This window comes from Budorcas taxicolor, chromosome 4 (assembly GCF_023091745.1).
Source record: "Budorcas taxicolor isolate Tak-1 chromosome 4, Takin1.1, whole genome shotgun sequence".
Lineage (NCBI taxonomy): Eukaryota > Metazoa > Chordata > Mammalia > Artiodactyla > Bovidae > Budorcas > Budorcas taxicolor.
The window spans coordinates 94900237-94927880 of NC_068913.1; the positions used below are offsets into that span (position 1 = coordinate 94900237).

Below are 27644 nucleotides of genomic sequence, written 5' to 3' on the forward strand. Positions count from 1 at the left end.
TCTTATTCTTATTATCAACCTAGTTTCTAAGACTTCCCAAAGGAGATTTTAGCATGTTAGTATCCAATCAAAAGTCCTTCAATAAAGCCATGTTTTGAACAATGAATACATTCTGAGCATCCCACAAGGAACGTTCTGCTATGTGTCAGGGAAACACAGCCACTGTCCTATAGGCATTATGGGCTGATGAGTTATTCACATCTGGGACTCACTAGAATTCTCAAGCGCTCTACACAGTAGACTGTAAACAACTTCAAGGCACTCCATGATCTGTCTAAAAATTTATGTTATTAATTCTGTCCCCCATTATTCATTTTCTTCTGGCTAAAATAAATTAGACTACTTTCCCAGTCTGTACTAAAACTGATCTCTGGGTGATCATCTAATAGAAACATTCAGCAGCTTGGTCTTTTTCCCAGCCTTCACCCATCTAACATCTGAAAATGGGTATCCACCCGTCACTTACTCATTTAATCTTTAACATCTTATAAAATGGCTTCCAACCACACCACCCCCTTCATACTGAAACTGACTTTCAAGTGGTCACCTTCACCTGTTAATGGCCAGTCTCTCAGTAACCTGGCCTTGGCTCACTTCTTTGACTCCCAGCCCTGATTCTCCTATCATCCCTATACCCCCACCAAAGAGATTCTCTTTTCCCTGTGGCTTCACTTGTATCCTTTCCCATCAGTTCAGTACATTACCCCTAAATCAGATCCTAGTTTCTGATTGTGTGTGTGTGTGTGTGTTAGTTGCTCAGTTATCTTTGACTTTTTGTGACCCCATAAACTGTAGCCCACCAGGCTCCTCTGCCCGTAGAATTCTCCAGGCAAGGATACTGGAGTGGGTAGCCATTCCCTTCTCCAGGGGATCTTCCCGACCCAGGGATCAAACTTGAGTCTCCTGCATTGCAGACGGATTCTTTATTGTCTGAGCCACCAGGAAAGCCCCACGTTTCTGATTATCTGGACTATTAACAGTGATCTTCTAACAAACATTCCTCTCTTCAGTCTCTTTCCCATTCTAACTGAAAGGGGAAAAAAAGCAGGTCTTACGTTATTTCCTTCTTCCAAATTCTTATTCCTAAATCAATTAAACACTAACTCCCCAATCTGATGTTCAAGTATTGCTAAGATTTTAACTCAGTTCAGCATCAATTAGCATCGGTCAGTGTAACCTTACACTGCTATATTCAGCATACTCTATGCTCCAGCCAACCAGTCGGCTTATTTTTCACTAAACACACAGTGCTTGCGTGCTCCAGGCTCTGGTTCACCTTTTATTCACCTGGATTATCCTTTCCCCCTCATCTCTGCTCTTCTGAATTTTGTGTTGTGTGTGTCAGTCACTCAGTTGTGTCCTACTCTTCGCTACCCATGGACTGAAGCCCACCAGCCTCCTCTGTCCATGGAATTTTCCAGTCAAGAATACTGGAGTGGTTGCCATGCCCTCCTCCAGGGAATCTTCCCAACCCAGGAACTTAACCCAGGTCTCCTGCATTGCATGTGGATTCTTTATCGTTTAAGCCACCAGGAAAGCCCTAAATCTTATCCTCCCCTAATTTCACTTGCCATGATATCTTTACTAACTCTTTACCAAATTTGTGTAGCTATCATACTTCCTGACTGGATTCTAAACTCTGCTCAAACAAAATACTGCATTCAGTGAACCCTTCTATGTGCCAACTTGTGCTAAGTGACTTGCATGCGTTATCTCATTTAATCCTCACATCAATGTTGTTAGGCCAGCACTCTCCCCATTTAACACTAAAGAAAATGAGGCTCAAGGAGATTAAGTATAGTTTGCCCAACTCATACAGATAACAAGGTTGAAGTCATTGTTTTAGTCTATTTGGGCTGCTATAACATAAATGCCATAAACTGAGTAGCTAACAACAGAAATGTATTTCTCAAAGTTCTGAAAGCTGAGAAGTCAAAAACCAAGGCACCCTCAGTTCAATGTTTGGTAAGTTCTCACTTTCTAGTTCATAGGCAGCTATCTTTTCACTGTGTTCTCACAGGGCAGGCAGGGTGAGGGAGCTCTCTGGGGTCTTTTTTACAAGGATACATATGCCATTCATACAAAAAAGCAAAATGGCTGTCTGGGGAGGCCTTACAAATAGCTGTGAAAAGAAGAGAAGCGAAAAGCAAAGGACAAAAGGAAAGATATAAGCATCTGAATGCAGAGTTCCAAAGAATAGCAAAAAGAGATAAGAAAGCCTTCCTCAGCGATCAATGCAAAGAAATAGAGGAAAACAACAGAATGGGAAAGACTAGAGATCTCTTCAAGAAAATTAGAGATACCAAGGGAACATTTCATGCAAAGATGGGCTCGATAAAGGACAGAAATTGTATGGACCTAACAGAAGCAGAAGATATTAAGAAGAGGTGGCAAGAATACACAGAAGAACTGTACAAAAAAGATCTTCATGACCAAGATAATCACGATGGTGTGATCACTCACCTAGAGCCAGACATCTTGGAATGTGAAGTCAAGTGGGCCTTAGAAAGCATCCCTACGAACAAAGCTAGTGGAGGTGATGGAATTCCAGTTGAGCTGTTTCAAATCCTGAAAGATGATGCTGTGAAAGTACTGCACTCAATATGCCAGCAAATTTGGAAAACTCAGCAGTGGCCACAGGACTGGAAAAGGTCAGTTTTCATTCCAATCCCAAAGAAAGGCAATGCCAAAGAATGCTCAAACTACCACACAATTGCACTCATCTCACATGCTAGTAAAGTAATGCTCAAAATTCTCCAAGCCAGGCTTCAGCAATATGTGAACCATGAACTTCCAGATGTTCAAGCTGGTTTTAGAAAAGGCAGAGGAACCAGAGATCAAATTGCCAACATCCGCTGGATCATGGAAAAAGCAAGAGAGTTCCAGAAAAACATCTATTTCTGCTTTATTGATTATGCCAAAGCCTTTGTCTGTGTGGATCACAATAAACTGTGGAGAATTTTGAAAGAGATGGGAATACCAGACCACCTGACCTGCCTCTTGAGAAACCTGTATGCAGATCAGGAAGCAACAGTTAGAACTGGACATGGAACAACAGACTGGTTCCAAATAGGAAAAGGAGGACGTCAAGGCTGTATATTGTCACCCTGCTTATTTAACTTCTATGCAGAGTACATCATGAGAAACGCTGGCCTGGAGGAAGTACAAGCTGGAATCAAGATTGCTGGGAGAAATATCAATAACCTCAGATATGCAGATGACATCATCCTTATGGCAGAAAGTGAAGAGGAGCTAAAAAGCCTCTTGATGAAAGTGAAAGAGCAGAGCAAAAAAGTTGGCTTAAAGATCAACATTCAGAAAATGAAGATCATGGCATCTGGTCCCATCACTTCATGGAAAATAGATGGGGAAACAGTGGAAACAGTGTCAGACTTTATTTTGGGGGCTCCAAAATCACTGCAGATGGTGACTGCAGCCATGAAATTAAAAGACGCTTACTCCTTGGAAGGAAAGTTATGACCAATCTAGATAGCATGTTGAAAAGCAGAGACATTACTTTGCCAACAAAGGTCCGTCTAGTCAAGGCTATTGTTTTTCCAGTGGTCATGTGTAGATGTGAGAGCTGGACTGTGAAGAAAGCTGAGCACCGAAGAATTGATTTTCTTGGACTGTGGTGCTGGAGAAGACTGTTGAGAGTCCTTTGGACTGCAAGGAGATACAACCAGTCCATTCTAAAGGAGATCAATCTTGGGTGTTCTTTTGAAGGACTGACGCTAAAGCTGAAACTCCAGTACTTTGGCCACCTCATGTGAAGAGTTGACTCATTGGAAAAGACTCTGATGCTGGGAGGGATTGGGGGCAGGAGGAGAAGGGGACAACAGAGGATAAGATGGCTGGATGGCATGAGTTTGAGTGAACTCTGGGAGTTGTTGATGAACAGGGAGGCCTGGTGTGCTGCAATTCATGGGGTTGCAAAGAGTCGGGCACGACTGAGCGACTGAAGTGAAGTGAACTGAAAGGCTCCATTCCTATGACCTAAGCACCTCCCAAAGTCTCCTTTTCCTAACACTATAATCGTAGGGGTTAGGATTTCAGCATATGAATTTGGGGAGAGAATCGATTCTAATGTTCAGTCGACAGCATTCACGTGCGTGTTAGGTATCGAGCCCAGTGTCTGTCACCTGCACTGCATTGGTATGTGTGTGAGATCAGTGTGTTAAAAACGATGTCCTCTTGAGGACCTAGACTTAAATAGTGAGATGAGAATTGAAAGAATAATGAATTAGGATTGCAGGATTGTTGGTGATATTTCCAAATTTCCACTACTGGATTATATTGTTTTTTGAAATAAGCATTCGAAATATATAGTTATTAAACAGGATAGCCGTTCCTCTTAAATAGTCTTAATTGCCTTGTGTAGGTTAGTTTTGTCTCTCTGATTTTATTGTCATCAGCCCCCTAGCCCGGCGTGAGGGGTGGATTTCTTCTGCTCTCTTGTATTCCCACGGCTTTCAACGCATTGCTTAACATATGGTGTATGTACTTGTTGATTTTAACGTATGTGTGTTTGCATATATGCACAGCAACTGGGTAGAGGACATGGGTGTGTGATGGCAGTGTGCGTTCCTTCTCATCTTTTTTTCCCTTGAGTAGCTGTAGCCTGGATGCTTTCCTTCTCCGGGGAGGAGGCGGAACGGCTGACCCTTTAACAAGTTGTCCCTCACTGAACAGGTGTCTCCCCCGCCTCTCGGAAAAGAGGGATGGTTGGATACTTAGTGACATCAGAGATCGACCAATGAGAAGTCAGGCTTCGGCAGACGAGCCAATGGGCGGTCGAGGGCGGGCCCGGTTTCCTGGGAGCCCGGCGGGCCAGGCTGGTCCTCCGGCCGCAGCGGAGTCTCCGCCGCTCATGCTGCCAGCGGCAGCTCCCGCGACTCCCGGCGGCTCCAGTGGCGGCGCCGTTCCCCTGCCCGCGCTTCTCCCGGACGCACGGCGCGGGCACCTCCCGCCGCGGCGCAGTTCCCCCGCCGCTTAGGCTCCGGCGGTGGTGCAGCTCATGCCTCCCGGCGCGGAGCGCGCAGGTGGGCCGGCCGCCGTGAGGAGATAGGCCCCCGGGGGCAGCGGCGGCTGGACCATGGCCCGGAGACCCGGGGCGCCGGCCGCCTATGGGGAGGACTTCTCCTTCGTCAGCCCGCTGGTGAAATACCTGCTTTTCTTCTTCAACATGCTCTTCTGGGTGAGTCTTGGGGGTAATAGGGGCACCTGGGCTGCAGGGCACTCCCTGGAGGGTTGAGTGGGCTGCCAGGGCTGAGGAGGGGTCGTTCCCGGATGCCTGGTTCAAGGCGAACGTGGTGAGCGGCACTGTCCAGTTTTCTGGAAAAATCGCACTTTCGGGTAATTTATCCTAGGCAGGGACACCCCAGTGGCTCCTTGACTGCAGAGGATGTTGGGGTGGAGGGAATGCAAGGGATTCGGTAAAGCTTTATGGGTATTCTCTCGGCTTCGGATGAGGGTCTGTGTCAGGCTAAAAAGGTGGGTTTGAGCGGGAGGAGCGGGTTTTCCTGTTGGCCCAAGCAGACCCTTAATACATTCACGATTGGGGGATTTTTCAGGCTTGGAGGCTGGGAGGCCCTGCTGGCAAAGAAAAAAAGAAGTGGGGAACCTAGACCTTCCCTCTCCCTTCCCTCAGAGAGAATGGGTTCAGGGGCTTTCGCCTCTTCCTTTTTTTGCAGGCCTCTGCCGCCCTCCCTCCTCCCCTCCCTCCAAAGGCTGAGAAAAGACCGGAATGGCCTCCAGGTGTGGATGTTTTTCCCAGAACTCTCCCAAACTTTACCCACCTTTCTCAGGACCAGGGTCCATCCCCTGGAGTTTGATATTATTTCGCTTCTTTAAATAGACCCCATGTTCGACTGGGGGAGAAGTCCAGGGGTCCTTTCAGAATCTTCTGATTGGAGCTGAAAAAGTAGAAAATGTCTGACTGGGGCTGCCTCGATTCCTACCCCCAGTCTGCCTTCAACTGTTGACTTGAGTAACCTGGGCAATATGTTCACCTCTGGGCCTCAGTCTCCTCCTCCATAAAAATCAAACCCAGCATGATCAAGGATGCTGGAAATTCTCTGTTGGAGCTGAGAATGCGGCTGGGCCAGATCACGAAATGCTAGCTCAATCCTGTTTCATGTCTGAGAGCGCCTGAGCCTCTCTGGGTTTGAGAACATGGGCAGATCCATCCCCAGCCCCCTCACATTCCCCAGTTTCTCTTCCAGCACCAACACCAGAGCTGCTGCTGCTCTAGGAGTCCATTACACTTGCCCACCTCTGCTTGAGACCTAAAGTTCAGACTTGCAGGAGGGAGGAGTCTACGTTTCCTAGGAGAAGGAGCAGACTAGGCAGCTAAGCCAGTTGCTGGAAAGGTTTCTCGGGGGCCATGGTGTGAACAGACACAAAGTACATAAGTGCCAGCCTGTTGGGAAAAATGAGAGAAATCCCAGAGGGTGGTGATGACGGCTCACTCTCAGCCGTTGTACTAGGAAACATGAAGTTTGAACTCCTAACAAATTTTCAGTTCGGCAACTGGAAAAAAAAAAAAAAAAACTAGAAGACATCTTGTCTAGAACTCTGCATTTTATATATAAGAAAGCCAAACCATAGCGATGTTCTTTTATCCTATGTCAAAAAGGGGGTTAGTGGGCTTGACCTGGTGATTTCTCTACTGAATCACAGGGGAAGTCCTTGGTTGCTGCTGTCGCTGGGGTGTTAGCAGTATTAGTAGTTAACTAGTCAATGCCAGTTTCAGCTGGTGGCCAGGGAAGAAAATCTCACCACCACTCTGTCAGGCTGGGGGATGTCCTAAGGGGAAGCCCCACACCTAAAGGCAAATTCCAGAGAACCCTCTTACATGCCCACTGAGTGTGCCAGGCTAATGACATGCCATCTTTAGAGCTAGCACTAGCATCCCAGGGAACTCAGGTCCTTGTTCTAACTTCCTCTGTCAGTCATGACTGCGTGCAACTCCGTTGAAGCCTTTGGCGCTTCACCCTAATCTGCACCCTAGAGGCAACAGCTGGGTGCATCTGTTACACTTGCCTTCACGGTCATTTTCCTGGATTTCCCCCACTCTACCCCTTTTACCAGATAAGTGACTTTGAGAGGTCACAGCAAGGGAGAGAGTTTGGCTCCATAGACCCGTTTTTCTTGGTTCCAATGCTTCATTCAAGGTCAGAGGACCTGGCTAACAAAGCTGGCACCATCCCAAATTAGAGAAGCACCCCTTCTTGGCTCTACTTGAGACTCATAAAAAGTCAGAGGCACTAGAAATAGCACACTGAAGGACAAGAGGCCCAATTTCTTTCTGGCACCAACTTACTGTGTGACCCCAAGCCAATATATGTGTGTCTCTGTCCTTAAGCTTTCTCCTCTAAAGGAGAAATTTTTTTCTGCCTCTGTGAACTATTTAAAGAGGGGTGTGTCACTCTGGGGACTGTTTTCTTTCTTCAAGACCTGGGGCTAGCTCTAAGGATGCATATTTCTTGTGTCCTGGGACCCTTGGGACATCGACCTTCCCAGGGGACAGTATTTTTTTTGCGTTACTGAATGCCACTTCTCCCCCAGGTCTGGACTCATAGAGTTAATCCCACTTATGGTCACCTGAAGATGAAGAGCTGTTTCCCCAGATCAGGGGTCATTTTTCTTCCCATCCCCCTTTAGGGACTGATTATGGTAATTTCTTTTTTTAGGTTTCTCCACTATCCCAATGAAGCTCCCCTTTCCTACTCAGGAGGCACCCATGGTTGGGATTGTCAGCCAACTCCTATTCCAGGCAGAGCGTATGTTCTGGCCGGGTGCTGGGGAGGTGTGGATGGATGGTGTTTGCATCTGTGCCTGGGGCACACTGGGAAGGCATCATCTGGACTCATATGCAGTGGTGGCCGTGGTTATCCGTGCTACTTCTCTAGGAGCCCTGACCCTTGGGCATTTGGAGTCTGAATCAGAAAGCTCCTGGCTCCTATGGGACCAGGACCTGTTCCTTCTGTTCATGCTTCAAATCTCAATTCCTCTTTTGCCTAGGAGTTCTGGTTTTCTTCCTAGAATTGTGCAGCTGGGTTACTGATTGTTAGGATTCCGTGGCTTGGAGAATTGCCCCAGGATCACAGAAGTTATAGTTTAGTCTTTCTGTTAAGAAATAGCTGACTTAAAAAAAAAAAAGTAGCTGACTTTCCTTACCTGCTTGTATTAGACAGCTCTGTGCAGAGGGAATGAGGGCTTTTCTAGTGGCTCAGTTGGTAAAGAATCTGCCTGCGGTGCAGGAGACTTCTTGCAATGTAGGAGACCCGGGTTTGATCCCTGGGTCAGGAAGATCCCCTGGAGAAGGAAATGGCAATCCACGCCAGTATTCTTGCCAGGAGAATCCCATGGACAGAGGAGCCTGGTGGGCTACAGTCCATAGGGTCACAAAGAGTTGGACATGACTGAATACAACCTTCTGTCTGTCTGTGCAAAGGGAAGACAGTGGGCTGATACACCATGCTTTGTCAGCTTGGGCATATGTTGGCAGGAGCATTTTCAGTGCTGCCCACAGCAACCATCTCCCTCCTTGCTGATCCTTTTCCCACCCAGGGCAGCAGTTGGCATAACTTTTGAGTCAGGCAAAGCCTAGAAGCTCAGCTCTCCTGCCCCTGTGTCTCAGCAGAGCCTTCCTTAGAGACAATGCCTCAGGACTCACCTTTGATCGTCAGATCTTTTTTTTTTCACCTGTGCCCCAATTATGCATTTCTTTATGTCTCCCCCTCTAGGCTCCTGAGGGTAGAGACTGCCTTATTTACTACTGGATTCTCAGCACCCAGCTGCATTTGGCAGAGAGTGGGTACTTATTGAATGTTTACTGAGTGGTGAACAAGGGGTCAGAGCCTACGGGGTGGAATCAGGATGCCCCTCCTCCCTTCTTATGGACACTAGTCTGTCAGGATGAAACACAACCTTAAGTCCTCAAGCATCCTTAATTCTTAATTGGGGTTGCAGCCTGTGTTCTCTTCTGCAGTGGGCCTGGCACCCTTCCCTCAAGCCGGGTCAGAAAAAATGGCAGCCATGGCCTCCATCGTCTCCCTCAGGGCCATGCCTGATACTGCCCACAGCACACATGGACCCATCCAGGTCTTCCCTGGGCTGATCCAGGGTTCTGATGAGGTATCTCCTTTAAGAAATTCACTTTCCCACCTACTTCCACTGTATTGGAATCCCCAGGGGATTCAGAATGCGCCCCTCCCCCCCCGCCCCCCGCCCAAACCACCTTCAGCACTATCTGTTGTAGTCTGGCTCGGAAGCCACGAGGAAATGATCAGGCGTTGAGCCTGGCAAAAGCCCCTCCTGAGTGCCCGGGTCCCTTCCTGCCCACACCACCCCCACCTTTACCACCATGCAAGTGCAGGCATGCACGCACGCACACACACACACACACCCCACCCCACCCCACCCCCTCCTGAGTGCCCGGTGTACGCGCGCGCACACACACACACACACACACACACCACACCCCACACCCCACACCCCCCCACCTAAACATGTTAGGAGATAGAGCCCATTTCCTCCCCCATTTTTTCCCTCCTTTCCCTATAGACTAGGCAGGCTACAGTAAACGAATTATCACATTATTTTTTATAAAACAACACCACCACCACCAAGAATGAAGACAGAACCACACTCTTTGTTGTCAGGTCACACACATGCCTTCTTAACTCCCTAAATAGCTCTGTTTGCCTTGTACCAAGTAGAAAATCATAGACTTCAAGCAGCTTTTAAAAAGGATAAAAGAGAAGCATCTCTTAGAGTTGTGATAGCAAGCTCTGTGTCAGGCTGGCGACTCCAGGCTGTGAGTCTGAGGGTTTATACAACTATGAGCCCTTGTGAACTTCCCTTTCTCATTTATAACCTTGGAGAACCAAAACCAGCCATGGCCTAAAAGGAGCTAAAGGTTGGCCCAGACGTTGGAGAGGAAAGAGCTCTGTGGACTGCACTCCATCTGCGGGAAGAGCCCTAGGGACTCCACTCCAGCTGGACAATTCCATCCTATCCAGCGGGAGAGAGCCAACAGTCAGTCCCACATGGAGAGTTGCCACCTTAGAAATCCCAGAACAGTGGTGCCAGGATGGCTGCTGAAGGACTGGTGTGTGCAGATCCCAGGTAGTGAGAGAGGGGGCCCTGCTTTAGGGCTCGCAGGCTATGATTTTTTTGACTTTATCCAGAAACAAGGACAGAAAGGACTGAGAAGCAGGAGGTGCAGACCCCTCCCTCCCAACATCCTTCTGGCAGGGGGTGGAGGGGACAGTGGTTTGAGCCCCATGCAGGGAATCACTCTAGTCCCAGCTGTCTCCCACTGCCACCATCAAGAGAAGAGGGGGAAAGATTCATTCCAAAGAAAAGGTGAAACAGATCCACCCAGTTCATGCAGACTAGGCTTTTTATTTTAATTAGAAAAAATTTTTTCAAGATTTTATGTGGACCATTTTTTACTAATAAAAGTCTTTACTGAATTTGTTACATTCTGATTTCTGTTTTATGTTTTGGTTTTTTGGCCATGAGACATGTGGGATCTTAGCTCCCTGACCAGGGATTGAACCCACGCCCCTTGCATTGGAAGGCAAAGTCTTAAGCATTGGACCACCAGGGAAGCCCTTAGATTGGACTTTAGAATGTGAAAGGTGGACAGGCCAGGCTTCCTCTCGGGGGCTGGTGGACCCTAGTGGTGATGCCCCATTGGCCCCTTTCAGGCGCGGCTCCAGGACTTCCCTCTGGGTCCTGCAGGGCCCACCTGATGCTATTTTACTTCCCCGGCCTGAGCCCCGCCGTTTGGAGATTACCAGCTGCTCACCCAAGACAACGGCAGGCAGCTCCTTCCCACCTCACACGAGGCCCTGAAGTGAACACATGCGCCCTGGAGCTGCTGTGAGGCAGAGCAGGAGGCAGCTATGTGACCGAGGTCATGAGGCTCTGGAGCCATATGGACATACCTTCCAGTCCCACTTTAGCCACTCACTAACCGAGTAAATTCTCCCAACATCAGTTCTATAAACTGGAGATCCTACCACTCTCTTGGTCTTGTGGTCATAGTGTGTATACAGTGGTTAGTCCAGTACCTGGCCCTTTAGCCCTGGAAAAAAGGTAGCTATTACCATCGTTGTTAGAATTGGCTCGTCAAGGTCACCTGTTGGGGAAGGACTTGGAGAGCTAGGATGAGTGCTTCTCCTGACAATTGACAGGTGTGTGGGGACTCAGTCTAGGCCAGGGCCAACCTTGAACCTGACTTCCTTCAGCCTCAGATGCCCCTGCTCACATTCCTGCTGTTAGCCAGAAGGTGATGATGATTAATGGTTTCATTATAGTTTATAGTTTACAGAGATGTTTCCTATATATCATAGGAACAGAGATTCCACTGTTGTCTGAGGACCTTCCCCAGGTCCACTTCTCAGAGCTTTTCACATTGCATTGGTTTTAATCCAATGGAAACAGACTCAAGAGCTAATCTGCCTGTAACGGACATTCGAGGCAGTAGATCTCTTGTCCAGGACCTTACCTGGGGGCCCTTCCCACTTGGTGCTGATGGCTGTGAATTAGTGTGCCAAGGGCTGGAATAAGGGTTTTCCTCACAAACATCAGTTCATGACTGTCTTTTCCTGATTTACAGGGGGAAAAAAAGGTCAAGTAATGGAGTGACTTTTCTCTGTTTTCTGTTATCTCCCATCTTCTCTCCAAGACCACAGCTGCTTATCTGCCGTCAAGGGCACAGGGAAGAGGACACATTAGCAGCAAGCCTTCTGGAAAACTAGGAAACTATTTAGAGTATTGGCATACTATTTTATGAGATGCTGAGACATGTGGCTAACAATCAAATCATCTGTTAGTAAAATTGCTCCTTATTTCTAGGATAGAAATTAGTATGTTTTTTCCTCTCGTGACATACTGAGAAGGACACATTATCTATGTTAATACTCCTGTCAAAAATACATCATCTGGATCAGACTGGGGAGAAACAATCCAACATCCAAACGTTAAGCCAAACCACTGGCCTGGACTTACCAAAAAAAAAAAAAAAGTCAGTATCATAAGGAAAAATATCAGAACATGTATTGGCAATGATGTGGAGAAATTGGAATCCCGTACATTGCTGGTGGGAATGTGAAATGGTGCAGCTACTATGGAAAAAGTTTGGTAGCACCTCAAAAAATTAAACACAGAATTACCCTGCTGCTGCTGCTGCTGCTAAGTCGATTCAATCATGTCCGACTCTGTGCGACCCCATAGACGGCAGCCCACCAGGCTCCCCCGTCCCTGGGAGTCTCCAGGCAAGAACACTGGAGAGGGTTGCCATTTCCTTCTCCAGTGCATGAAAATGAAAAGTGAAAGTGAAGTCGCTCAGTCGTGTCCGACTCTGTGCGACCCCATGGACTGCAGCCTACGACCTGGCAATTCCACTCCAGGGTCTATACCCAAGAGAACAGCAGACAGGAGGTACTCAAACAAAAACTTGTACGTGGATATTCATGGCAACACTATTCACAGTAGCCAAAAGGTGGAAATAACCCACATGTCCATCAGCAGATGAATGGAAAAACCAATTGGGTTCTATCCATACAGTGGGACATTACTCGGCCTTAAAAGGTAATGAAGTCCTGATACATGCTACAACACTGACGAACCTTGGAAACATTAGAAGACTGACACCAAGGGCCACATATCATATGATTCCATTTATAGAAAATGTGCAGAACAGGCAAAACCATAGACACAGCAGGTCTGTGGTTGCCAAGGGTTGGAGGAGTGGAGGGAGTGGGGAGTGACCATTTAATGGGTACAGGAGTTGTATTTGGGGTGAAGAAACTGTCCTGGAGCCTGATAATGGTGGTGGTTGCCCAGCAATATGAATGTACTTATGGCCACTGAACTGCACCCTTTAAAATGGTTAATTTTGTGGTATATGTACGTTACCACAATTTTTTAAAAGTCAGTGTTTTGAGAAACCAAATACAAAGAAAAGAAAAAAAAGCTGTGAAACTGTTCCAAGCTAAAGGAGACTTGATGCATGGATCACTAAATACATGGTCATTGACTGGAAGCTGAATCAGGAAAAAAGGGGGGGAAAGCAGTTATAAAGGACATTATTGGGATAATTGAGCAAAGTTAAATATGAATATAAATTAGATAGCAGTAGTACCATATTAAAGCTTGAAAAAGAATCTACTACGTCAAGATTGCATACGGTATACCAAGAGAGCACTGTAGCTTCTCAGTGTCCTGTCACCTGGACATTTTTAAGTTCTACGGCCATTTTTTTGGTGTAAGGAGAAAACACCCCGGTTAAAGGTTGTAAAACTGTAGGCAAGTGAATCCCAGTTTAAGAAAATATGATATTACAAAGTGTGGATTTACACGACTAACAAATTGAGGGTGACTTTTTTTTTAAAATAGATTTCATTTTTTAGAACTGTTAGTTTTACAGGAACTTTGAGAAGATGGTACAGAGAGTTCCCGTGTACCCCACATCTAGTGTCTCTTGTTTATTAACATCTTACATGGTATGATGCTGCTTCCCAGGGTGCCTAGTGGTAAAGAATCTGCCTGCCAACACAGGAGACTCAAGAGACACAGGTTCAATCCCTGGGTCAGGAAGATCTCCCAGAGTAGGAAATGACAACCCATTCCAGTGTTCTTGCCTAGAAAATTCCATGGACAGAAGAACCTGGTCAGCTACAGTCCATGGGGCTGGTCTCAAAGAGTCAGACACAGCTGAGCAGGCACAGGAAAAATCTGGAATGAACTTTCCAGCCAACCCGAAACATTCATTCCATTAAGTTCCCTGCTTTATTCAGCTTCCCTTAGTTTTTACTTAATGCCCTTTTGTGTTCCAGGATCCCATCCAGGATACCAAATTTCATTTAGCTGTTATGTCTCCTTAGGTTTTTGTTGGCTGTGGCAGTGTCTCAGAATTTCCTTGTTTTTGAAGCCTTTGACAGTTTGGAGGAGTACTGATCATCTTGTTCCTCTACTGGGACTTGCCTGATGTTTTCTTATAATTATACTGGGGTCATGGGTTTGGGGAAGGAAGACCATGGAAGGGAAGTTCCATTTCACATAATCTCATATATCACTGACCTGTGCTGATGTTGACCTCGATCACCCAGCTGAGGGAGCCAGGCTTCTCCACTGTAAAATTAGTCTTTTCCCCACCCTTTGGCAGTCTGTTCTCTTTGGAAAGAAGTTACTGTGTGCAGCCCACACTTGGAAGGTGTTCCACCTCCCTGACACTGCAGTGAGTGATAGTTGCTCAGTCATATCCGACTCGGTGTGACCCCATGGACTGCAGCTCGCCAGGCTCCTCTGTCCATGGGATTTCCCAGGCAAGGATATTGGAGTGGGCTGCCAAGACCTTCTCCAGATGCTGCAGTACCTCCATAAAATATTTGGAATTCTGTGTGAGAGATTTGTCTTTTCTCTCCCATTTATTAAGTCATTTATATCAGTATAGACTCACGGATATTTACTTTATATTTGGGGTAACAATTCCATACTCTTTTATTTTGATATCTCTTTGGCACAGCCACACCAATGTGGGGTTTTGTTTTTTATTTTTGAGCGTTTCCTTACCTTCTGGCACCACAAGGTGCTCCAGACTTACCTATTTCCTGCCCTAGTCCTAGGATCAGCCATTTCTCCAAGGAGCCCAGCAGATGGCTATTTTCATTATAAGGTGATTACTCACCTTACATAAGGATAAAGGTACTGGTGCGGGCAAATTATTTTATATAATTTGATGGACAACTCTTCAGGAACATGCCCTTGGCTGGACTCAGCTATTTTAAAAACTGTGTCTAGCGTTTGAAAGTTTCCAGTGAGGCTTCATTCTAGCCAGAATATGAAAAGCTATTCTAGGAAGAGAAGTGTCTTTATCTCCATTCTCATCATGAAAGGAGGTCACTGGTGATATTGTAGGATGTTACAAGGATTCTGCAGCAAAGACTGATATGGTGTAGACAGTACCCAACTGAGACTGGAAATGAGGTTTAGTCCAGATGTTGCCCCTGCACCCATGTGCACTTGGTCAAATATCACTTTGCTCTTTTGGCCTCATCTATTAAAACAAACATAAAAAAGGGAGTGGCCGGGCTCATTCCTAAGTTTCTATTCAGCTCTCAAATGCTAAGCTAATAACAGCAGTACTCACTTTGGAATGGCAGCAGCTCTGAGGAATTCAAGGTGGGAGATGTGGTCAGGAATAGAAGTGTGAAAGAGCAAGCTGTGACTCCAGGATAAAGGGGCAGATCAATGACAGAAATGCAGAATTTCAGAGGTAGCTAGTGAGCTTCCAAGCAAGCAGGATCATTAATGACATTAAATATTCATGCTCATATTAATGTCTTAACTTTCTTTTTCACATAACCAGCATCTGCTGCCCTAGATCCCTGGCTGAGTGTGCTTGAGGCTGGTGGTTCTCGAACTTGGCTGCGTGTTGGAATCACATGGAATGCATTCAGGAACACTGTGACCTGGGTTCCAATGCCAGAGATTCTGACATACTTGGTTTGGGGTGTAGCCTAGGCATCAGGAATTTTGAAGTTCTCCTCCACGCCCCCCCCCCCCATTCTAATGGCAGCCAACATCAAAAAGCACTGCCTTAGGCTATAGATGGAGAAGGCAATGGCACCCCACTCCAGTACTCTTGCCTGGAAAATCCATGGACAGAGGAGCCTGGAAGGCTGCAGTCCATGGGGTCGCTAAGAGTTGGACACGACTGAGCGACTTCACTTTCACTTTTCACTTTCATGCATTGGAGAAGGAAATGGCAACCCACTCCAGTGTTCTTGCCTGGAGAATCCCAGGGACGGGGGAGCCTGGTGGGCTGCCGTCTATGGTGTCGCACAGAGTCAGACACAACTGAAGCAACTTAGCAGCAACAGCAGGCTATAGACGCTCTTGCCCCCTCCCACGTAACAGATACGTCTCCTTAAGGGCAAGGACCACATCTTGCTTATCTTTGCAGTCCTGAGTGTCTCCTACATAACAGCTGATGAATTGGATTTGGAGAGTGTATTTGTTTCCTATTACTGTTGTTAACAAATTGCCACAAACTGAATGGTTTAATATAACACAAATTAGTTTTCTTATAGTTCTGGAGGTCAGAAGTCCAAAACAGGTCTCATTGAGCTGAAATCAAGACGTCAGAGAAGCATGATTCCCTCTGGAGGATTTAAGGAAGAATCTAGTTCCTTGCCTTCTCCAGCTTTTAGAGGCTGTTCATGGTCCTTGGCTTATGGCACACACTTCAGCCCCTGCTTCTGTTCTCATACACATCTCCTCTACTCTGACCCTCTTGCCTCCTTTTTATAAGGTTCCTTGTGATTATATTGGGCCAACTGGGATAATCCCCCCATCGTAAGGTCCTTAAGTGAATCACATTTGCACAGCCATGTAAGGTAACATTTTCATGGGTTCTGGGAATTACGACAGGACATCTCTTGGGGGGAACACTGTTCTACCTACAGCAGATAGAGACAGAATAGCTGCTATCATTAAAAGCCCACCCATGGAATGTACTTACCCTGGGACACATGGCATCTCTTTACTCTCCCTTTCTTGTTTTAGCTGTGTGGGGATTTAATCAGAGACTTTCTCTGTGAAAAGTTATACACCCCAGTGAAAATTTAACATGTGAAAAAACAGTAAGGAGCCTGTTTAAATAAAGAGCAGATACATATTTTTAAATGACTCAGTAAAGTGATGTTCAGAACCAGAATTGGCTGTGGTGAGTTTTAAAGGGCAGACAGAGATGCCTGATCGCTCTGGCAAAGGGCTTGTGTCTCTGGGTCTGCGGGATGACCGGGATCTCTGTTGTGGGTTTTCCTCACCTCCCACCCACTGCCCCTTGCTCCCTGAGCCTGGCTGTGGTGTGGGATAAGAAGCCAGCTGGCACCTCCAGCCCCTCCCACAGCTCTCTGCAAGCAGCTCCCTCGCTCCTGGACACAGAGTGTGAGGGCCAGCACATAACGCATGGGGCCCTGAGGCAGAGGTGATGTCAAACGATTGGGGACCAAGGAGAAGGGTCTTAAAAGACATGGTTTTAGACAAGGTTTTCCCATTTCCTGCTGAATGCGCCAGCTGGTAGAGTTCGCTAAAGAAAATCTCTCTCTACTGAGGGACTAGTCTGACCTGTTGTCCTGCTATAGGGGCTCAATTCCCTTCTCCCACCAAAGCCCCAAGATGTTTCTTCCCAGCTGGTCTCTGTCTTGCAGGACAGTGGAGTCCAGCCAGCCCTGTCCTTCCCCACTGAACTGGTCGAGTTCCTGCTGAGAACTCCCTCCAGCCAGAGTGTGGCCCCAGCTATTGCCATGGTGACAGCCAGCTGCTGCTTAGCACCAGCCTGGGAACTGGGCATAAAGGAAGGGTGCGCACACGGGGTCACCCTGCACTCCTGGAGGCCTGCGGCAAGGGCACAGGGAAAGCCCCTTTAGGGAGCCCTGGTGGTCTTTGATGGGTTTGTTTTCTCAGAGAGAAGCCAGGAAGTTTAAAAGGTCTAAACTTCTCTGTTCCCACACCCTGGAATCAGACTTTATAAAGTTTTCTTTGTAAGGTAGTTCTGCTATTTTACACCAAGGCATTCATGTGCAAGCATTCTTCCACTCTGGTTTGCACTTTCATTTTTACATTTGACACCACGTTGACCTCCAAGAGGGTTAGAGACCTGGGAGCATCTACTCAGGCCTGCTTCAGCTTGAAGACCTTCTCTTTGAAGTAGCTGGATTCAAATTCAGAACTTCACAGTTTCTATGTGACCCCGGGCAAGTTAATCATTAGTAATGATTTGTTGTTAGTCGCTAAGTCGTATCTGACTCTTTTGTGACCCCATGGACTGCAGCCCATGAGACTCCTCTGTCCATGGAATTTCCTAGGCAAGAATACTGGAGTGGGTTGCCATTTCCTTCTCCAAGGGATCTTCCCAGCACAAGGATCAAACCCTCACATCTCCTGCTTGGCAGGCAGATTCTTTACCACTGAGCCACCTAAGAAGCCCCAATTAATAATGATAGATAATATTTATTACTAGGCATCTTGTTAAATGCTTTTCATGCATTCTTTTATTTCATCTTCACAGTAATCTTATTAGATATAGTTGTTTTAAATGCCCATCCTCAGGGACTTCCCTGCTGGTCCAGTGGTTAAGAAGCCACCTGCCAGTGCAGAGGAGATGGGTTTGATCCCTGGTCCAGGAAGATTCCACATGCTTCAGGGCAGCTAAGCCTCTGTGCCACAGCTACTTAGCCCTCGCTCTAGAGTCTGAGAGCCACAACTACTGAGCCTGTGCGCCTAGAGCCTGTGCTGTGCAGCAGAGCAGCCACTGCAGTGAGGAGCCCACGCACCGCAACAAAGAGCAGCCTCCGCTCACTGCAGCTACACAGCAGCGAAGACCCGACACAGCCGAAAGAGCGACGACCACAAAAACAAATAGACTCCCAGATACGGAGACTGAAGTTCAGAGGGTTGTCCAGCATGGGCTCAGATCCTCCTCACTCTGAAGCCCATGTTCCTAACTGCTCTTCTGTATTAACCTTGCATTGCCTTAACTTCCTCATCGGTAAGATGGGGAGAATAGCTGCCTCACCAGATAACTGTGTTGTGAGAATTAAACGTGATCATCCTGATACAGGCTTTTCATGGAGGTAATGCCCTGCTGGATTCTATCAACAGCATCACTAGGGGGAGGGGGGTGGGGAAGATGCTCATTTCTGGTCCAGGAAGAGTCGTCATCCTCCTCCTCTCCTCCAAGGTTACTCACCGCTCTCAGGGCTCCCCGGTTTCCAAAACCTCAGTGTGTGGCTCCTTCCCTGTCTCCACAGGTGATTTCCATGGTGATGGTGGCTGTGGGCGTCTACGCTCGGCTGATGAAACACGCAGGTGAGCTACAGTTCCTGTCCATCTCCCCCTGACTCTTGCCTGCCCCTTTCTCCTCTGCCTCTTTCAGCCCTGGCCCTTCACCCCTCCTCACAGAAGCTATGGAGCTATAGGAGGCCGCCACCCTCTAGCCAAATCCTGGCGGCTTACTCCACCTGGCCACCCAAGCCAGTTCTGGATTTCCCCGAGCTCCTGCGAATCTTCTGAGATCTGCCTGCATTTTAGGCTTAGGGCGTATCTAGGGAAGAAGGTAGGCTTCTGGGTGCAAAGACTACCCAGAGGCTTCAGCCCTCCCTTCACTCTGTTCAGGAGAAACTCAACCTCCATTCCTATTCCTCTACACGAAGTCTCCAGGAAACAGAATATGCAAAAGCCAGCAAGCCTAATGCCATTCTAATTCTTTTCTGGAGCGAAAATGGTTCCTCCTCTCTCAAGCCTGGGAATAAAGGCTCTTACTTTGTTAGTTCCTCAAATTAAAGGCCACAGACTGTTCTGGGCCCTTGGTGTTCTCCCCGTGGGAGGGCAGTACTGCTCCCTGTAACCTTTTCCTAGCCACATTGGAAAGTCCCCCACCAGGGGAGGAGGACAGTTCTGGGGGCACCCCACCCCACCCCTGGCACCCTGCTCAGTGGGCACCAGCTCAGACTGAGAGCCCCTCCCCCAGAGGCGGCGCTGGCCTGCCTGGCTGTGGACCCAGCCATCCTGCTGATCGTGGTGGGCATCCTCATGTTCCTGCTCACCTTCTGCGGCTGCATCGGATCTCTCCGCGAGAACATCTGCCTCCTGCAGACGGTGAGTGGTCAGCGGCGCCCCCCTGGGAAGGCCCGGGCCACTCCCTGTGCTTCTCCTTCCTGAAACCTTTCAGTTTCTTTTGTCCCTTGCTGCCCCCTGGTCTGTGCTGGCCACTCCTCCCTGTAGAGCTCAGCCCAGGTAACCCAGCAAGGGCAAGCACCCCCAGGACAGCATCCCAGAGGCAGCTGCCCCACACTGTGGGGTGGGGGGTGTCTGGGAGAAGTGGCCTGTGGCCCCCAGGTGTCCCTGTGGCCCTGGGAAACCCCTGCCCAGCGCGGTAACAGACTGTCTCCTTTTGCCACCTGCTCCCCCACAGTTCTCTCTCTGTCTCACCGTCGTGTTCCTGCTACAACTGGCAGCTGGGGTCCTGGGCTTCGTCTTCTCAGACAAGGTAACTCTGGGAGTCACAGGCCTACTCAGATGTGAACCAGAGGGAGGAAGGGAAGGTTCCTGCCTGTGCTCAGCCTGACTAATTAACCACAGTGGTCCTTCCCCTGAGGAGCATTAGCCTTTGAAAGATTGTCCTTAGGGATAAATGAATGCACTTTAAAGTCACCATATTTAAAGAGGACTTCAAGATTGTAAGGTGTTTTCCTCTGACAGTCTGAGAGGCCAACAGGGAAATAAATTCTATGAACCCAAAGTTAAAATAGTCTGCAAACTTTAATGCAAACGATTGAGTAAAATTCAGTTATCAAGTCGGTCACGGACAACATGAAGAGCCTTTTATTTTTAAAATTATTTATTGGGAAAAACAAAAGTAAGAAAAGGGGGAAGTAAACAAGACTTTGAACAGTTCTCACCATATCTGGAAATGGTCTGCCATTCAGTGGCAACCCTTTTAATTAAAAACCAGAATTTCTTTCCGAAAGGGCAGATGATTGCCAGGGGCAGAGTATAGGACTGTGGATAAGAAATTTTGAGAAAAGTAATGAAGCAGGAAGGAAGAGAGCATGCTTAAAAACTATGAAATTGAGAGCCACTGAGTCAATTCAGAGTGTCCTAGTCCTTCTGACTTAGTAAAATCCTAAAAATGATACAGAGAAAAGATCTGTACTCAAAAACGTTGGAGAAGACTTTTGAGGGTCCCTTGGACTGCAAGGAGATCCAACCAGTCCATCCTAAAGGAGATCAGTCCTGGGTGTTCATTGGAAGGACTGATGTTGAAGCTAAAACTCCAATACTTTGGCCACCTGATGCAAAGATCTGACTCACTTGAAACGATCCTGATGCTGGGAAAGATTGAGGGCAGGAGGAGAAGGGGACGACAAAGGATAAGATGGCTGGATGGCATCACCGACTTAATGGACATGAGTTTGGGTAAACTCTGGGAGTTGGGTGGCGTGCTGTGGTCCATGAGATGGCAAAGAGCTGGACACGACTGAGCGACTGAACTGAACTGAAAGAGATGCAATTCTCTTATGTCCACTAGAGGTCAGTGTCTTAGCTCAGTAAATCCTTTTCTACTAAAAAACAATCCACCCCCTCAACACACAGACAAACTAGTTTCACTGCTTTACATCAGTCAAGTATTTTGTGTAATAGTACTCAGAAATGGATAAATATTGGCTTATCTTGAAATGCGGCTCTGAGACATGGCAACAGCAGATCAGCAGTTTTCTTGCCCTCAGGTACCAGGGAGCCCAGGGATACATGGGCTTCGGAACTGGCCCTCTTCCCTGCTAGGACTTGGTTCTGACTTCAAGGTTGACTTAAATAAAGAAAGATGAGCACCGTCTATTGCTGTTTCTGCAGGGGAGCAGGTTAGGGGCTAGTCCTGTGTTCTGACTCCCTCCTCATGTTTCTGGCAGGTGCGGGGCAAAGTGAGTGAGATTATCAATAATGCAATCGTGCACTACCGAGATGACTTGGACCTTCAGAACCTCATAGATTTTGGCCAGAAGGAGGTACGGGTTGAGAGAGGGGTGGTCATCTAGTGGTCTGGGAAGCTATGGGTAAACGTTAATGCTATCCCAAGAGACAACTCACCCTCAAGGTCTGTGGGCTTTTTCATTACCTCATAGGTAATGGATTCTGGGAAAGGGTTACACATAGCTTTAAAAGTACTTTTACTGGCACAGAACAGTATATATAGTAATCTACCAATTGTGTTAAAGAGGAAAGAATATGTATTCATATTTACAAAAGGAATATGGAAGGATATAAAAGAAACCATTATAAGTAGTTACTCCTGGGGGAAACTGGGAGATTTTTTTTATATCACCAATTAGAAAGTTACATTTTTTAAACTGTGGTAAAATATACATAATATCAAATTTACCATTTTAAGTGTACAGATCTGTAGCACTAAGTACATTTACACTGTTGTATAGCCATCATCACTATCCATCTCCAAAACTTCCTTCCCAAACTGAAACTCCATACCCATTAAACACTAACTCTACATTTCCCCACCCCTCCTAAAAACCACCGTTCTATTTTCTGTCTCTATGAAATTCTGTCTCAATGAATATACTGTTTGTCCTTTTGTGACTGGCTTGTTTCACTTAGCATGTCTTCAGCATTCATCTATGTTGTGGGTTGTGCCAAAATTTCCTTCCTTTATAAGGCTGAATAATATTCCATCATACGTATATATCACATTTTGTTAATCCATTTGTCTTTTGGTGCACACTTTGGGTCACTTCTGTATTTTGGCTCTTGTGAATAATGCTGCTATGAGTCAGAAGTTATATTTTGAAACAAAAGTGCTTTTGAGACCAGTGCTGAGTTCCCCTTCACTTGGTGTAACACCCTTAACTTGGATCCTATTTGCTTTCATGGTGTAATTATGGGCCCACAGCATTGAAGAGTCCCCTCCTGTGCTTTCTCTACATTAAGACAAATGTTTGTAGCACTGATTCTTTAATTATTTCAGCCAGTATTTGGGGGACATACCCTTTTGCCAGGCTCTATGCTTCCCTGGTGACTCAGTAGTAAATAATCCGCCTGCCAATGCAGGAGACATGGGTTCGATCACTGGGTCGGGAAGATCCCCTGAAGAAGGAAATGGCAACCCACTCTAGTATTCTTGCCTGGAAAATCCCATGGATGGAGGACCCTGGCGAGCTACAGTCCATGGGGTCACAAAGAGTCAGACACAACTTAGCAACTAAACAACAAATGCTATGCAAGAGTGCAAAACCAGAAACTGCCCTCAAGGAGCTTATAGTTGAGTGTGTAAAACAAAATATATACACAAGAAGTTATAACAAAACCTATAAAGTAATAGAAATTAGGAAGAGAAAACTTCTTCAGGTGAAGGTCACTGAAAAGCTTGAGTTCAAAGTTTCAAGGCTGTGTTTAAACACACCTTGAACTTACAAGTAGAAGCTTGCCATAGATTTTTGGTTGCTTTGAGAGTTCCCTGTGTCACCTCAGTGTAAGAGGTGGGGGATTTTTAACCCATGTGATGGGCTCTGTTGCAGTTCAGCTGCTGTGGAGGGATTTCCTACAAGGACTGGTCCCTGAACATGTATTTCAACTGTTCAGAAGACAACCCCAGCCGTGAGCGCTGTTCTGTGCCTTACTCCTGTTGCTTGCCTACCCCCAACCAGGTGAGCACACCTCCCGCCTCATTTCCTCCCACAGTGATCTGAGTTACTTTCTGATTAGAGCAGCTGCCATCAGGAATCTCCATCCCCTAGCTCAGCCAGTCAGTTCTGCAGAACAGCCGTCAGATGTTTTTCTTCACTGCAGTCTGATGGCTTTGTCAGTCTTTCACTTCTGTAGCCCACTTGGCAGCCCAGAAGGCCCAGGTCTCTAAAGCAAGGAGAACTGAACTCAGACCACCAGAGGAAGGGAAGTCTGCATTTAGCAATTTCCAACCTAGCATCCTCCACATGTATTCTCTAACAATTTAGGAGTTTAGGAAGGGTGGGAGGCCCATCAGCTAGGACCCCAAAGAAAAAGTTTTAGGAATGGGAGTCCCACTTGGCTTTTGAACTCTCTCCCCAGGCAGTGATCAACACCATGTGTGGCCAAGGTATGCAGGCCCTTGACTACCTGGAAGCTAGTAAAGTCATCTACACCAACGGCTGTATTGACAGATTGGTCAATTGGATACATAGCAACCTCTTTGTACTCGGTGGTGTGGCACTGGGTCTGGCCATCCCCCAGGTAACTTACCCTGTAAAACTGTGGTTCCACAATTCTGTAAAGACTCCTTTAGTTTGGGGGAGGGCACCTGGACTCAGGCACTAACACTGTTGAAGGGCAGGTGCTGACTGCACTGGGAAGATTGAGTCAGAGAAAACAAGGCCATCACTCATGGCTGAGGCCTCAATTCCTTCTTACCTTTTCCAGCTGGTGGGAATCCTGCTGTCCATGATCCTCGTGAGTCAGATCAAAGATCAGATCAAACTACAGCTCTACAATCAGCAGCACCGGGCGGACCCGTGGTACTGAAGATCCATCCTGCACCTCCTCTGTAGGGCAGCAGGCGAGCTTCAGCAACCGACAGCAGTGGTTACAGCTGCCGGCACCCAGTGGAGATTGGATTCCAGCCCTGCAAGCCACAGCCCAGTGGGAGGAAGCAAACTCCAGGCAGCAGAAGGCAGGGTGCACAGGTGGCTCTAGTCTGAGAAGGATGTGCCTCCTCTCCTCATCCCAGCTCTCAGCAGTTATTTTGTATTCTAACCTCAATCATTTGGGTTTATGTTTTTGTTTTGTCTGAGACAGATGCTTGAGCAACAGCAGTTGCACAGAGTTGTGGGGGCACTGGGCTTTTCACCAAGCCATGACAACTGACGGCCCTACTAGGCCTGCTACTGAGCTTGACCAACATACTCAGATTCTTACTGTTGCCAGTGAGCCTTGCCTGGAGTCCAGTTGGCATGATACCAGCTCCAGAAGGGACTGGGGCAGAGCAGGCAATGAGCCTGAGGGTCGACTGGGGACAGCAGTCTGTATTGGGTAGGAGTGGAAGGCGATGTGTTTATTAACTGCCTGTCCTGCCACCCTCCCAGGTAGTCAGAGTGAGCTACATCCTGCCCCTCCCTCATTTCCATGGAAACGTGGCAGCAAGGGCAAGGGGTACAACAGCAACCAAATTCATCTCTTCTCCTTTCCCTTAAAAAATGTTTGGAACCATAGTCTATATTCTGCAGCCAGCAGAGGTGGGACTGAGCCATAGGCGCCCTTGAATCCCACCCTGTATGGCCCGCCCTGCCCAGTAAGTGGATTTTCTTTCTAAACATTGGCAGTGTGCAGAGAAAGAGAAGTTAACACCCGCCCACCACCGCCATTCCTCTGCAGCCCAGCTCAGTGTAAGCAGGGATCTTGCTGGGGCTGGGGGAGCCAGAAATGGCAATAAAAGTTTGTTGACCTGGACTAGGCTGGACTCTGTGAATTTTCCATTCTGGCAACTAGAAGTTGCGGGGGCGCGGTAGAAGGGCCCAGCCGTAGAGGGGGTGGGGTGCGGGGGTAGAAGAGGGAGGCCTCCCTCCAGGAGAGGACGCGACAGTCTCCTAAACGCTACTGTACTTCGCCCGTCCCATCACCCACCCCGCCTCCCTCCAGCAGATACGTTACCCCCTCCCACAACTTCGTCCTCTCCGGTTTAAATTAGATGGAGAGATCCCCAATTCGGATATGGGAACAGCGTAATTTTATCCCCAAACGCGACGTTAATTTTTTTTTCCGGACGAAAATATATTCATTTGCTACCCAAAACTTTACAGATGGGTGAAGTCGATAAATCCCAGTCCAGCCCTCTCCCTGGGAAGGGAGGGGCGAGGGAATGAGGAGCAAGAAGGCCATCTCTTCACTACCAGTCTAGACCCTCTGGCCCTCTCTTCCATCTTTATCTGAAGGAGCTGGCTACTGGGCCCATCCGGCTTTAGGGAAAACTCAGGGGAAAAAAAACCTTCCATCTGGGCGTGGGGATTCCTCGCGCGGAGAGGAGCTGGCGAGCCAGGCCGGCGGGGAGGCCGTGCTGGAGCGCCGGGGGGCGGGGCCGGGGCGGGGCCGCGCGGCGGCGTGGGTGGTCCCCGCCCCCGCGGCGGCTAGGCGGGCGCCTCCGCCCCCCGGCCTCGAGGAGAGCGTAGGGCTGCGCGGGAGGGTTGAGGGGTGGGGCTGCGTGACCCCACTACCCGGCGAGTGTCCCCCAAGTCTCCTCGCCACGCTCTGCGGTCGGGGTCTCACGCTAGGGCCTTGGCCTGGCTGGGAAAGATGGGAGAAGCCGTCCCGCGCTGGGCAGCGTCACGAGCTGTCTCCCCGCCCTCAGTTTCCCCTAAGCCAGCCTTCTGCTCCTGGGAGGGCGCCTTTCCAGCCGCTGCCTGGGGCCCCAGCCAATGTTTAGCTCCAGCTAGTAACAGAACGGAAAGAAAAAAAAAAAAATTTTTTTTTAAGTAAGGGCCTTTTATTCTTGGAGAGAAAAGTAAAAAAAGGCACGCTGTGATAGAGCCAGAGAGAGGCATTTTATACTCTTTCACTTGGTGATGCGGACCCAGAAGTCCGCGTTACGAGCTGGGGTGACGCACCTTCCTGGTTCACAGACTTTGAGGAGCTACCTGGTAGGACGCAGTTTAGAGCCTCTTGGAGGAAAACACCAGGAACGCTAGTCTGCAGAACCAGGATTCAAATCCAGATTTCTTGAACCCAAACTACCTAAGTCTTTACTGTCTCACATTATATAGCCTTCAGGCTTGTGCAAAAGGAGTAAGAATTTCCGACCGAGTACCAGGGCTTATAACACCCTGAGCATTAAATGTGCAGGAGTTTATAGTGCAATTCAGTATTTCTACCTAGATACCTTTCTCAGTGTCTTTTTAGCTTGCTTTCTCTTTGGTCTGATGCTGGAAGAGAAAATGCATCAATTTTTAAAAGGTTTCTGATCATTATTTCACATTTCAATTTAATTTGCTCCCTGAATTTCTATCAGTTTAATAACCCTAATCTCAAGCATGTGGGGTTAACACAACTGTCTAATTGTTCAGTTGCTAAATCTTGTCCAACTCTTTGCCACCCCCAGGGACCGCAGCACACCAGGCTCCTTGGTCCTCCACTGTCTCCAAGAGTTTGCTCACATTCATGTCTACTGATTCAGTAATGCTGTTTAACTCATCCTCTGCCTCCCACTCCTCCTTTTCCTTCAATCTTTCCCAGCATCAGAGCCTTTCCAGTGAGTCACATCAGGTGGCAGAAGTATTGGAGCTTCAGCATCAGTCCTTTCAATGAATATTCAGGGTTGATTTCCTTTAGAATTGACTGGTTTGGTCTTCTTGCAGTCCAAGGGACTCTCTAAGATTCTTCTCTAGCACCACAATTCAAAAGCATCAGTTCTTCGGCTCTCAGCCTTTCTTATGGTCCAGCTCTCACATCTGTACATTACTACCGGAAAAACCATAGGTTTTACTATATGGACCTTTGTTGGCAAAGTGATATCTGTGCTTTTTAACATGCTGTCTGGTTTTGTTATAGTTTGAATAGCTAGCAAAGCTAGGCTTCAAAGGTGAATGAATGGAAGAAGATTGTTGGAGTGATGGAAATCTGGCTGAATGGGCAGAAGGGGAAAGAAAGGCCCACCCAAATTATCCAGATCATCTCTCATCTTAAGATTCTTAATTTAACTGAAGCGACTTCGCAGCAGCAGCAGCATAAAATCCCTTTTACCATTATACATACAGACATTCTTGGGATTAGGCATGGACATTTTGGGGTGGCCATTATTCAGTTGGTCACATCCCCTTCCCACTACATGCATGACTTAAAGGTGGAGGAAATGTAGGAATGAACTGTTGTTGAATATTGGCAAGAGTTTGACATAGGTGTTGTCTGGCCTTCACCTAATAGTTACCTAACATTTATTGTGTGCTTGCTATGTGTCAGGTACATATTTATAACAAAATTTGATGGGTGAATCCTTAACTGTTTTCTAACTTGTTCCCATCCCAAAGACCAGATTTGTTAACAGGGCCAGGGGCCAGTTTCAAAAAAGGGCAACAGCACAGCTGTTCAGA

The 27644-nt window shown here is 47.5% G+C and overlaps 1 protein-coding gene across 1 annotated transcript; it reads left to right on the forward strand.

Annotated features, from left to right (window-relative positions):
* Window positions 1–5025: 5025 nt before the first annotated feature.
* TSPAN33 (tetraspanin 33) lies at window positions 5026–25007 on the forward strand. Its single transcript, XM_052638823.1, has 8 exons — window positions 5026–5197; window positions 18837–18894; window positions 19556–19683; window positions 20000–20074; window positions 21495–21590; window positions 23112–23240; window positions 23641–23802; window positions 23989–25007. The coding sequence occupies exons 1-8, from the start codon at window positions 5096–5098 to the stop codon at window positions 24088–24090; spliced, it is 852 nt and encodes a 283-aa protein (XP_052494783.1). The 5' UTR covers window positions 5026–5095; the 3' UTR covers window positions 24091–25007.
* Window positions 25008–27644: the final 2637 nt, after the last annotated feature.